A 14,063-nucleotide genomic window follows, 5' to 3' on the forward strand; every position below is an offset into this window, starting at 1 on the left:
CAAAATCATAAGTAAAATGTTGACTAAAACCTGTCTGAGGATGGAACCCTGAGGCATACTACTACAGATTTCCTTCGTTAATAATAATTTTTTGTGTGATATCATTCAGTGAGTTAGGAGTCTATCTTTCTCTATTAATACCGAGTTTGGTATTTCTTCTTTTTGTTTACAATAAGAAGATATCAAGAGAATCATTGTCAGATGCCTTCCTGAGAGCGAGGTATTCAATAAAGCGGTCCTCAGAACAACTGGCCTAATGGCCCTATTTTTAAAAATGTCTTATTTGAATTATTCATATAATCAACTTACACTGGTTCCAAGAGATTCAGGACATCAGACTCACTAGTTTGTATTTTAGGGAAACGTCTCCTTCCCTTTTTTGAAAATCAGAATGGTTAGTGAACTTGATGGCTATAACTGCCTCATTAAGTTTGAATTGTATTTTAACTGGAAATAAGGTTCTTTCGATCTCTCCTTTAGCAGGAGAAAAGATGAATGTTGAAAACTTTTTCACAGGCTCTTTATGTAGGGAAACCCTGGATCTTTATATAAAGTCTTTGGAAAAAGGAACAACTGAAGTGGTTTTCACTGCAATTTAAGGGGAGGCCTACAAATAAAACAGACACCCAAAAAAAATTTACTCTCAAGCCATTAGAAAGAAAAGTGGAAGGAGATACATGACTTAGTGTATATAATTAACCAATAGCCATGGTGTGAACTTTTTAAGCTTTTCTCAGAAAATCAGTGAGCCCTAATGCTTTAAAGAAGAAATTTGGTGAACACATGGAAGTTGGTTTGGGTTATTTTCCCCCTTTTATGACAAAGGACAAAAGAGGACAAAGCTAGCACTTGTTTACGTAGTTTGGACAACTCTAGTTAGAGCTAACTTCTGTTTTGTTTTGTTTTTGTGTTGTTATCCCAGCTACTTCTAGATTAACTCTGGCAGGAAATCAGTTTCTTCTGTCACTCATTCATGCTTCAGGTTGAATTTTTATGACTAAGAGGTAGGTGGGCTGTGACGTGATTAGTTAAAGCTTGGTCAGGTAGATTTCACGCTTCATTAATTTATAAGGCGTTCTCATATGACCTTAGTTTACTTTATTTTTCCAGAATAAGACAGTAGAATTGTATGGAGAGGTTAAAAATTGGATATTAATTCTAAAGATTTTCCTCCGTATTGAATATAGGGTTATAGACCACAAATAATATTGATATTATCCAGGAAATTAAGATACAAATCTATGCTAGGAAAAATTAATCTTTATCTTCTAATTTTTTTTTAAATCTGTTGGTCATAGTTTTTAAAATTCTCATATTATTCTTTGTTTGGAAATAGTATTGAAAGTCGATATGAGTATAATAGAACACACTAGTTCTGTCATGTAAACCGTAAATGCCTGACAGACTGGTGAGAATTGGTTGGCAAATAGGTCAGTAATGATCTGACATGGAGAAGTCAACTGAGTTCATTAACTTTATTTTTGTCAACCACAATTCAATCCAAATCCAATCTTTAGGTGCCGTTAGTCCTGAATTGAGTTGGGCAAGAACGTATGCCCAGATCAGCACAAATCTATTTCTTTTAGTGGAATCTAGGAATCTCTCATATTCATTCGTTCAGCAGCTGTTTATTGAGCACTTACCAAGTACCTACTATTGTAGACACTTGTGATGCCTCAGTGAACCAAAGATCCTTATCCTCTTAGAGTTTACATTCTGGCGGGTGAGCAATTGACAGATCCCTTATATACTATGTTAGACAGCAGTAGGTGCCATGGATAAAGTAAACAGAGTAGAATAACAAGTACTCCTATTACTAGCCTGTGGGAAGGGGGTTCAATTGTAAATAGCATGTTCAAGGTAGGCACTGATGAGAAAAACTCCAGCAAAGACTTGAAGGAGATGAGAGAATTAGCCATGTGATATCTGGGGATAAGCATTTCAAGAAGATGGAAGGACTAGAACAAAGAAGCTAAGGCAGGAGTATGCCTGGTGTATTTGAGGAATCTCGAGGAAGCAAGTGTGGCTGGAGTAGAATATAAAAAGAACAGGGGCCAGAGAGGTGGGAGGGGGAGGGGATGATCAGATCGTGTAGGACCTTGTGAATCATTGAAAGGCCTTTGATTTGTGTTTTCAGTAAAACTGGGAAATGTGGCAGGTTTTAATCAGAGGGGTAACATAATAAGACTTAAGTTTTAATAGGACTGTTCTGGCTGACGTGTTGAGAGTGGACTGGAACGGGGGCTGATAGAAGCAGTGGTGGAAAGTCAAAGTTTGAATCCTTGTAGTCAGTCGTTAGTCTCATGGTCTACACTAAGGATAACATGTTGAATGGTTAACAACATTGTCCCAGGAGTCTGACTGCTGAGATTTAGATCCTGGTTCTGTTAGTTACTATTTTAGTAAGTGACTTAACTTCTGTGTCTTCATTTTCTCATTTGTAAAATGAGAGTAATAATAATACCTCATCAGTTGTGGTAATTAAACTGATAGGTGTAGCACTTTGAACACTGCCCGGCAGTGTAAACCCACAACAGATGTTGGTAGTTATCAGTGTTAACATTATATATCACCCTATATTTGTTGTTTGCCGAGTTGTGTTCATTCTTTTACCACAGTGTTTAGCATTGATCCCTTCCTTTTCATAGCTATTTTCAGCATCCTAGTTCGCCCCCCAGAAGCTCTTGCATCGACTGTTACACCCGTTGCCTAATTGACTTCCTTGCCTCCTTTCTGTCTGTCCTAGTCGGTCTGCTGCACACTGCAGCTAGATTATCGCATTACCTCCATGCTCTAAAACCGTAATTCCTTTCTTCTTGTTTTCTTATTTATGTGCACACTTAATCAAGGCTCTCCTTCTGTAGTCCTAGCTTGCCGTTCTCTAAGACAAGTACACAGTACTGCCTGCCTTGACTCAAACTGTGTGGATCCTCTGCTGATTTTCTCTGCCATTTGAAATCCTTTTAATTTCACCTCAGGTGCCACTGACCACACCTTGTACTTTACTACTCACAATAATATTCCCCACTTGGTACTCTAATCCTTATATTTAGATTGGAAGCATTAGATGCAAGGAATTCTCTCTCTACAGCTTCATACCTGTGTTCTGCTGTCGCTCCATACTATATGAAGATGTTTTAATAAATATTTGTTGAATTAGTTTTCTTTCAATTGTCATTATTTTCCTCTAGGAATGACCAGCAGCATCAAGTAACTGAGCTTGAATCTGAGGAAAATGCTATTCCAGATTCACCAATAACGGCCTTTTCCTTTTCTGGCATTAACCGGCTACGGAGAAAGGAGAACCTCCATGTCCGATACATAGAACAAACACATACTAAACTGGAACACTCTCTGTGTACAGATGGTAAGGGTTGGAGTTGTACTTCAGTTATCTGGTTTTGTAAAAAGAATGTATTTGTCTGTTGTTGGTTTGGGGGGAGGTTTTTTTTTTTGTTCTTTGGGTTTTTTTGTCAGGAAGATTGGGCCTCAGCTAAGATCTGTTGCCAATCCTCCTCTTTTTGCTTAAGGAAGATTGTCACTGAGCTAACGTCTGTGCCAGTCTTCCTGTATTTTATGTGGGACACTGCCACAGTGTGGCTTGATGAGCAGTGCTAGATCTGTGCCTGGGATCTGAACCTGCAAACCCCAGGCCACCGAAGTGGAATGGGTTTAACCATTATGTCACCGGGCTGATCCCTATTGTTAGTTTTTATGTTATTCAATCTAGTGGAAAGAAGATAGTCATTGTCAGGCTACTTATGTTACAACTGTGAGTTTAACTTCCGTTAGTGAAGTGACTGGGAAGGCATTTTCTGCCTGTGTTATGTATAGACACGTATCGCTCATCTGAATATATACATGCTCAGCATTTTATAATTACAGTGAATAGTCTTGTTTCTTTTCATTTTAAAAATATTCTTATGTGTATATATTGGAGTGGGATAGAAAGAAACAGGAAAGGAACTTAACATTAATTTTCACCTACTCTGCGCCAGGTATTATGCTGAGTGATTTGAGTACATTTTATTGTATTTTAATTTCCATGACAAGCTTGCAAGGTAGCTATTAGCACCTTTGTTTTATAGATGAGGAAAGATATGTTCTTTAGGGTTAAATAACTCACTCAGAGACATGTGTCAAGTAAGTAGATAAAATTCAGATAAGTAAGTCAAAATTCAGATATGGATCTTCTTGGCTCTGAACTTTTGTACTTTCCAGGTCTTGCCTGCGGTTCCTCCCACCATTGGAGCTGTCTTTGACTATTTTCTTGTTTTTTTATAATTTGTAGCAATTGGTGGTAATCAAGAAATGGCTTTATATTGTATCTGCTTGATGGCTTATCAGTGGCATATTTCTAATTCCAGGCCAATTTACCATTTCTGCTAAATGCTTTGGAACTACCTTTTCATGTAGCCCTGAAATGTATCATGTGACATGATACAATGATTATTCCTTTTAATGTTGATCTAAAGTAAATGGTAAAGACTTTAATTTTTAACCTAAACTGTTTGGGGAGAAGGGGTGTATAGTCCTAGAGACGTTTTTATAATGCAAATAAATTTGGCAGTAGCTATGCCTTTAAAAAAATAAGTAGATCTTATTCTTTCCTACTGGAAAATTGACACAGTTTTCCCCCATTTTACATGAGCTTGCATCACCATCTAGTGGAAAACAGAAGAACTGTTAAAAATCTTACACGTAATTAGGAGCTAAAGTACAATTAAGATCACGAATCTAGAATTGAACACTCATTGGCCTTTTAGTCTGCTGCAGACAGGACATGAATCACCACAGATGAGCAACTGCATAATTTAGATCATGTTTAAATCCATGTGTAGGAATAGCCAGAAAAACAAATCACAGCAATTTATTAGGAAAGTCTTTTATATCCAGTATAAATGCTTCTGGTTTATTTTTTGATTGAGAATAATGTATAACTATTTAAAAACTTAATTTGTCTGCTTTAGTCTTGTTCTGATCCTTTTTACTTGAAATCTGAAATTTTGGTTTTAAAATATAAAGTAACTTTTGAGCCATGCAAATTATTTTAAAACTGATTTAATGACTATTAGTCCTTTTCTCTTTTCTAACCACCCTTGCTTGTTTATTTTCAAGTGTATAGCGCTTTTTAATACCATTTTCAAGTTATAATTGGTAAAAGTCTATTTCCCTTTGCTGTGTCTTTTGGCTTTCTTTGAATTAAATCCTTAAACACTCGAATGATTTATGATAAAGCATATTTCAGGATTTCCTTCCAGAAGATTGTAGAGCTGTATGATGCAGTATTCATTTTAAATTAACCTACTGATTTGCAACAAATACACAAGGAAAAGAAGATACGTTAAAATATTACAATTCTAGGAGACTTAGGTCCGAAGAAACTTGTGTACAAATTCTAGTCCTCTCTCTCCCCTGTAATTTCCAGCTTTGTTTCTTTTTTCAATTTTTTATGTTTCCTTCTTCTCTCCAAAGCCCCCCAGTACATAGTTGTATATTTTAGTTGTGCGTCCTTCTAGTTGTGGCATGTGGGACACCGCCTCAGCATGGCTTGAAGAGTGGTGCCAGGTCCACGCCCAGGATCCGAACCAGTGAAACCCTGTGCCAGCAAAGCAGAGCGCGCGAACTTAGCTCAGCCACGGGCCGCCCCCCCGCCCCTCAGCTTTGTTTCTTAATGAAACCAAAGAGATGAACTTTTTATTAGAATATTGAAATTTTATCAATAAAATGGCACTTCTCATGCAAAAAGACAGATTTGTATTAGCTTATCCAAATAATATTTTTCATGATTTTTTATATGTAATATCTCTTGTTTTTTCCCTTAGAATTGAGAAAAGTTCCAAAATCTTCAACTCATCTACAACAAAAGCCTAATGAAAATGAAACTCTAGTGGCTGACACTTGTGATCAAAGTCAGTCTCCAATGGCTAGTAAGCAAGATATTGAGATTAATTTATAAGTTTAAAATTTGTGGTTATTGGTGGGTTAAGAGGGGCCAACATTCTGAATAAGACAATATGTTAAAATATTTTGCATATAATTTTGTTTGTATTACTAATTGTTTAGCAGTCTTTTTCATATTGGAAAGTAATGTTATACTATTATTAATTCATATTAATGCCCCTACCCATATATATAAATACAAATTGCTAATAATTTTGAGTAAACAAGGCTTTACTGTGCAGGGGAAGGGAGGAAGGAGGGGCAAGAAGAGGGAGAGGGAATGGGGAGAAAAAGAGAACACATTCTCGCACTTTCTGTTCTCAGTCATTACATTAGAACTGCTCTGACAAAAGTCATCAGTGACCTCCTGATTGTTACATCTGATGACTGTTTCCTGCTCCTTATCCTACTTGACCTTTCTATGACACCTGACATTATGGAGCACTCTCTTTTTTGAAGTGGTGCCACTCTCCTGGTTCTCTTACTTCTTATTGTACTTTTTTCATCTTCCTTTATTGGCTATTCTTTCTCTTCTTTTAAATGTTATTGTCCCCAGTGTGTATGGTCCTGGGCCTTTTCTTGTCTCACTTTTTATCTCTTTCTGGAGGAAGCTCACCTAGAGTTAGTATTCTGCTACAACCTATACGATAATAAATCCCAAATCTATATCTCTGTCCAAGACTTTTCTCCTGGATTCCAAACCAGTGGATTTGCCTGCTGTTGAACACGTCTACCTGGATATCCTCCAATTTCAGCATGTTTAAAATTGAAACTGTCGTGTCAAACCTACTTCTCATCCTTTTATTTATAATCTCAGTGAATAACGCTACCTCTCTGAGTTACCTAAATTGAAAGACTTTGAGTCACCCCTAGACTCCTCCTTCCTCTCTCTCATATTGAGATAGTCTCCAAGTCTTATTGATTGCTTCTCCTACGTATCTGTCACGCGTATTCTTCTGCACCCCCATTTTCCTAGTTTCGGCCATCAGCGTCTCTCGTCAGACTGTGTTGGTACTCTTAACTAGTCCTCTTGCCTATTAGTGACTGATTCTTGCTCCATCAGCCTATCATGGCTAGAATTATTTTTTTTAACCCAAATATTGCATCTGTCCTCTATTAAAAACCTTGGAATCTCTTCATTGCCTGCAGAATGAATTTTAACTCTTTAGGATAATCTGATACCTCACCAACCTATCTGGGCTTCTGTCCTGCTGCTACTGTATCTTTTGCATTTGGTTTCCAGCAGTTGAACCACATGTAGTTCCCTGAACCTGCAGTCTTGTTTCACATGTGTGGACCCTTACACATGCCTAGAATCCTTCTCTGCCCCCAGTCCAGTTGACTGTCAAATTCCCCTTTCTCTTAGGCATCACTTGGTCTGGCTTTCCTCGATTTCCCAAGGCAGATTAAGAGTCCTTTCTCTATTTTTAAATTACCCCTTTTTTATATACCTTTATATAATGTTTGTCACATTTTATTGCAATTTTCCTTTTTACCTTTCTGTTTCAACTATGGCCTATAAGCTCCTTGAGGACAAGTACCTTTTCTTTTCACCCAGTGCCTAGCATAATCCCTGGAACATAGTATGTGCTCCATAAGTACTTGCTGAGTTATTGAAAGTCTGAATGCATAAAACTTTATAAGATACATGAACATAGGTGATTTCTGTATAATTATGTGTTAGCTTAAAACTTGGAAATTATGCAGTGCTGAAAATCTCTCCCACAAAGTATGTTTTCATGAAAGGTACTATAAATATGGTTTGATATTCATGCTATATATTAGGTCACAATAAACCCATTTATTTTTATGATTTTTTTTCACTAGCAATAAAAAATAATCTACCTCTTGCATTCAGTTCACTTAGAAGAAGTAGAAAACTTAGCTGAAAAAGTTTGGAAAGTGTAGACGCTAGATACCTGCTACTTATTGCCATTTATAGTAAATATTTTGGGCTTTTTTGCAAAGAATTTAAAAAATTGTTTAGTGCCATCTTGTAAACTGGTTCTTTGAGCCTTTTATTCCTTTTTGTATTTTTTTATACATCTAGCTGCTACAATTGTGTGATTGTTTTTTCTTCTTACTTAGAAGCACATGGGACAAGCAGTTATCCCACTGATAAATCATCTTTTAATTTAGCTACAGTTGTTGCTGAAACACTTGGACTTAGTGTTCAAGAAGAATCTGTAAGTAATTGTTGAATTTGGTGTTAATGTGAATTAATTGGTGTCCTTTTAGGTCAGTTTTTAGAGAATTGAGCAAGAGAAAAAGTATTTTTTTCCAAAGATCATTGGATAAAGGCCTAGAACAAAATTGACGTGGCCAGGAGGCCCATTTATATTGTCCATCCCAGGCAGTCCCAGAAATCTAGGGTCTTTAGAATTCTTGGGATATAGGTTATGGGCTGTGTCAAAATTTAGAGAACTGATGATGACTTAGAAGATTTGGCCACCCTCTTCCCCGCCCTCTCTCTCCTCCCTAGCCCTGTCCTGTTTCATCTAAGAGAAGAGTTAAACCTTTGGGTTGATTTCAGGATTTTTTTTCATGAAATGCACATAAGATAAAATTAACCATTTTAAAGTGTACTATTCAATGGCATTTAGTATATTCACAATATTATACAACAGCCCCTCTATCTAGTTCCAAAGCATTTTCATCACCCCAGAAGAAAACCCCATCCTTGTTAAATGTTCAGTCCTCATTCCCCCTACTCACAGTCCCTGAACCACACGTCTACTTTCTGTCCTATGGATTTACCTATTCTGGATAATTCATATAAATGGAATCATATGTTGTGTGGCTTTTGAGTCTGGCTTCTTTCACTTATCTTGTTTTTGAGGTTCATCTACTTTGTAGCATTTATCAGTATTTCATTCCTTTTTAAGGATGAATCATCTTCCATTGTATTTATGTACTTTATATATTACTGTTGAAGGAACCTCAAGGTCCCGTGAGCCCTCTTGATGATGAGCTCTACCACTGTCTGGAAGGAGATCACAAGAAACAACCTTTTGAGGAATCTGCAAGAAATAGTGAAGATAGTTTAAGGTAATTTGGGGCACTTTGGTAAAAACTTATAAACTGTTGGTGAGATCCCATTCAATTAGTTCCATATAATTAAACTATTTCTCCCACACAGCATATAGTTTGTTATTCTGGTTGTATTAATTTTTATTTTAAAAAATATTTTACCCAGTTTATGACCAATTGAGGGCTTTTTGCATTATTGCAAAGAGATGAATATTATTTTTATATTCTTTCTAGACTTGTATCAAGCAGTACTTAGGAGTTCCCGGCCTTGTTACTCTGCCCCTTTAAAGACCCACTCATCCCTTCTGGGTTTGTATTTCCCAAGACTGGATGTTACATAAAATGCATCTGTAAGCTTGGATGAGCTTCCAAGATTGTGTTGCATCTCATTTTTTACTAATTTCAGAACATCCATTAACTAATAATCCTATGTTTATGTAGCATTTTGCTTTTTAAAAGACCTTTGGTTTTGGATACATATATAACATTTAATTTGTCATCTTGGTAACTCTAATTAAAGTAGGTTTTATTACTTCCATTTTTTACAGTCAACAGAAATGCAGCTCGAATGAGGGTCAGTGTCTTGCTCACAGCCACATAGCTGTTAAGTTCTAGAGTAGGAGCTTGCCCATCCCCTGTCTCCAAACTTAAACCTGATGCTCTTCCACCACTGCAGCCGTCCCTCTGCCACAGGCAGGCTGGTCTTAATTTATGTTCAATCCTGTAATACAGGAATGTCGTTTCTTGGAGTTACTCATGACAGATTTCGTAACAACAAAGAAAGTTGGGTCCTCATTGGAACTTAGTAAAATATGATTTTCTTATATAATGAAGTTATTTAAATTAAATATTTATGGATAGCAATATTACGATATTGAGACTGAGTTACTGTATCATTTTCCTCTGCTTTTTGTCAGCTAAATGAAGAGGAGCCAGCAACTATACCCTATCTTAAATGTTAATCATCTGCCTCTAATACATGGATAAAAACTTACTATTAATAATTCTGTATTAGCAAAACTTTCTCATTACACTTGTCTTTTAATTTTTACTCTATGTCTTTAGAAGGAAAAAAATTTTACCACTCTTTATTTTTTTAGATTTCTAGACTGTAATTCAAAGACTCCTCCTCAAGAAGAGTTGCCCACTCGGGTATCATCTCCTGTATTTGGAGCTACGTCTAATGTGAAAAGCAGTTTAGGTTTGAATACAAGTTTGTCCCCTTCTCTTTTAGAGACTGGGAAAAAAAACCATCTGAAAATGGCACCTTTCAGCAATACTTCTGACTCTAGATCAGAGAAAACTAGATCAAAATCTGAAGATAATGCCCTTTTCACACATCTTTATCTTGGGTCTGAGGTGAACAAGATCATTAGCCAATCATCTTCTAATAAGCAAATGCTTATAAATAAAAATATAAGTGAATCCACAAGTGAACAGGAGAATCTTGATCATATTAAAGATGCTATTACTGATAAGGATAAACATGTGATGCCCCTGAAATCATTGGTAGGCAGAACATCCAAAAGGAAGAAAATTGAGGAAGAAAGTGAAGATGAAGTAAGCTGCCCCCAAGCTTCTTTTGATAAAGAAAATGCTTTTCCTTTTCCACCGGATCGTCATTCTTCCTTGAACGGAGACTATGTGATGGACAAACCTCTGGATCTGTCTGATCGATTTTCAGCTATTCAGCGTCAAGAGAAAAGCCAAGGAAGTGAGCCCTCTAAAATCAGATTTAGGCAGGCGACTCTCTCTGAGGCTTTGAAGCCCATCCCGAAGAGCTCTTCTTCAAGCCGCAAGGCCTTGAGTGGGAGCTGTACGTTAACCAGAGATTCCCCAGAGGAGCCCTGGTTACAGGAGTGCGGCCTCCAGTCCTTGAGTAAATCCTCTCCAGATAATAAAACACCATTACAAATAAAGGAAGAAAATCCTGTCTTTAAAATCCCTCTATGTCCACGTGAAAGTTTGGAGACAGAGAGTCTTTTTGATGACATGAAGGTTTGTGTTCAATGGTCAAGGATTTTGATTAAAATGATTGTTTATGATTTTATCTAGGTGCTAATAATTCTTTCTGTTTTAGGGTGCTGGTTCTCATGAGCCAATAAAAAAAAAACCCAGGTCAATCCATGGAGCATGTGAACTTGCGTCTGTTCTTCAGTTAAATCCGTGTAGAAATGCTAAAGCAAAGTCTCCACAAGACAGCCAAGGTGTGGGCACTCTAAACAGTATTTCTACTCCTTCTTAGTGACTTTAAGTTGAGTATTGTAATATGTTATTTACATTCTTTGAATAGATGAAATTGTTTTGGGAAAAAATACCTTATTTCTTGCTACCTGTTTCTGTGTTTATGGGATGATTCTCTCATTGGTTTCATTTTACGTGTGATTTTCTTGCTCTTATGCATTTGAAAAAATGAATTGAGAGGGACCGGCCCAGTGGCATAGTGGTTAAGTTCACGTGCTCCGCTTCAGCGGCCTGGGGTTTGAATCCTAGGCATGGACGTAGCACCACTCGTCAAGCCATACTATAAAATAGAGGAAGACTGGCACAGATGTTAGCTCAGCAGCAATCTTCCTCACAATAAATAAATAAATAAATAAATAAATAAAAATGAGAGGAAAACAGTTCAAAAAAATTTAAACTAGTATTTAACCTAGTTTTTAAAGATTTTATTTTTCCTTTATCTCCCCAAAGCTTCCCGGTACGTAGTTCTGTATTTTTAGTTGTGAGTCCTTCTAGGGGAGGCATATGGGATGCCACCTCAGCATGGCCTGAGGAGCAGTGCCATGTCTGCACCCAGGATCTGAACTGGCGAAACCCTGAGCTGCTGAAGCAAAGCGCAGTAACTTAACCACCCGGCCAAGGGGCCAGCCCCTAAACTAGTTTTTAAAGTAGTATTTTCATCATCCAGACCTTGTTCCTCACCCCAAAAGTAGCCTGTCCTTTTTCTTTGTATTTACATGTATACATATCCATGTTTACATTTATATGGGTTTTTAAACTTCTTGTTTGAAAACATTGTTTGCTCTAATATGTGTCTTAATATTTTCATAATTTTTCTGTGTTTAAAAGGAGTCTTTTCATTTTTTAGCCACAAAATACAGAATATTTCTGCCCTTCATATACACTGTTTTCCTTTTATTCATTGGAAAGTTACTCCTTCATTCTGGGTTTATTTTCCTAAAGCACAGTCTTTAGTTTTTCTTCCAGCAAGAGTTTCAGTCTCTGTATGAAAACATGTTTTTCACTCTCATTCTTGACTTTATCTTTTTGTTTTGATTTCTTTTCGTGGTTGCTCTAGGGATTATGGTATACCTGCTTAAGCTTCCACAGTCTGCTTAGGTTTAATATTGTACTACTTGATGTTCTAGAACTGTACTTTATGTAATTATCATGTGTATCTACATACATTGAAAAACCCCTCCAAACAATGTTATAATTTTAACTTAAAAAAATTTTATTGAGGTAAAAATTACCCATTAAAGTGTACAACTCACTGGTTTTGGTAAACTCTGAGAGTTGTGCAACCATCATTATAGTCTAAGTTTAGAAAAATTTTCTTCACCCCAAGAGGGACAGTGCCTGTTAGTAATCATTCTCCATTCCTCTTCCCTGTTCCCCAGTGCTAAGCAACCACTAATCTACTTTCTGTCTCTATAGATTTGCCTATTCTGGAGTTTTCATATAAATGATATCAAGCAACATATGATCTTTTGTGACTTTTTTCACTATTATGAGTAATGCTGCTATGAATACTTAATGTATAATTTTGTGGATGTATGTTTTTGTCTTTCTTGAGTTATATATAGGAGTAGAATTGCTTGGCCATAGGCTAATTAACTCTGTTTCAAGGAACTATCTAACTGTTTTCCAGAGTAGCTACATCATTTTACGTTCCCACCAGCAGCATATAATGGGTCCAATTTCTCCACATCCTCCCCAGCACTTACTATTATCTGTCATTTTGATTCTAGCCATCCTAATGGGTGGAAAGTGGCTTCTCATTTTGGTTTTGATTTGCCTTTCCCTGGTGGCTCATGATGTTGAACATCTTTTCATGAGCTTTTTGGCCATTTGTATATCTCCTTTGAAAGGACTGTCTATTCAGACCTTTGCTGATTTTTAGTTGGGATATTTGCCTTGTTGTTAATTTGTGAGGGTTCTTTGTATATCCTAGATACAAGTCCTTTACCAGATGTATTATTTATAAAACTTTTCTCCCATTCTGTGGGTCCCATATGTTTTAAAGTGATGAGAATTTTTAAAATCCATTTTTAATTGGGTATTTTTTTCTCCTCATCTAAGATACGTCCTTTGAAAATACCCAGTGGAGTGTAGATCCAGGAGCAGACCTTTCTCAGTATAAAATGGATATTACTGTAATCAACACAAAGGTAAGTGAGAAAGTAAAACCAAAGCCCATGTGGTTATTCTAGTGAGTTTTAGTCCTTCTTCTCTTCTGACTCACTCTGTGACCTTGAGATGATCACATACCTCTTAAAACCTGCATTTATTTATTCAGAAAACTAAGAAATAAAAATGCTTATTCTTCCAACTTTACGGTATTTTTGAAAAGACGGTATTTTTGAAAAGATAGTGCTTTCTGGCTTTAAAGCCCTTTACTGAAAAATGTTATAGTTTTAAAATAATGCAAAAAGCTAGTAACATATTTTAAATGATTTTATTTTTTATCAAAGTACCCTGTGATATGCCTTGACTAACTTTTAAAATAATGTACCATTAAGAAAAAATTTTCATTTTCCCAGTTGGTTATTTTTTAAAATACTGTATTTTTTAAAAAAAATTAAAATTAGTAGGGGCCGGCCTGGTGGTGCAGCGGTTAACTTCGCTCACATTCCACTTCAGCGGCCCAGGGTTCACTAGTTCAGATCCCGGATGCAGACATGGCACCGCTTGGCAAGCCATGCTGTGGCAGGCATCCTACATATAAACTAGAGGAAGAGGGGCATGGATGTTAGCTCAGGGCCAGTCTTCCTCAGCAAAAAGGGGAGGATTGGCAGATGTTAGCTCAAGGCTAATCTTCCTCAAAAGAAAACAAAAAATTAAAATTAGTGGAAATAATTTTTTTG

The 14,063-nt window shown here is 36.6% G+C and overlaps 1 protein-coding gene across 10 annotated transcripts in view; it reads left to right on the top strand.

Moving 5' to 3' along the window:
* RBBP8 (RB binding protein 8, endonuclease) overlaps positions 1–14,063 on the top strand; it is a 103,884-nt gene that overhangs the window by 66,223 nt on the left and 23,598 nt on the right. For 6 of the 10 annotated variants that reach the window (XM_046671593.1, XM_046671591.1, XM_046671601.1 and 3 more), the window contains 7 exons: positions 3,192–3,367; positions 5,826–5,930; positions 8,032–8,129; positions 8,879–8,991; positions 10,074–10,971; positions 11,054–11,180; positions 13,279–13,367. In XM_046671593.1, the coding sequence (XP_046527549.1) occupies positions 3,192–3,367; positions 5,826–5,930; positions 8,032–8,129; positions 8,879–8,991; positions 10,074–10,971; positions 11,054–11,180; positions 13,279–13,367 (1,606 nt within the window). The remainder of the gene's footprint in view (positions 1–3,191; positions 3,368–5,825; positions 5,931–8,031; positions 8,130–8,878; positions 8,992–10,073; positions 10,972–11,053; positions 11,181–13,278; positions 13,368–14,063) is intronic. The other 4 variants (XM_046671595.1, XM_046671598.1, XM_046671597.1 and 1 more) reach the window with 4 other exon arrangements.

This window comes from Equus quagga, chromosome 9 (assembly GCF_021613505.1).
Source record: "Equus quagga isolate Etosha38 chromosome 9, UCLA_HA_Equagga_1.0, whole genome shotgun sequence".
Classification (NCBI taxonomy): Eukaryota; Metazoa; Chordata; class Mammalia; order Perissodactyla; family Equidae; genus Equus; species Equus quagga.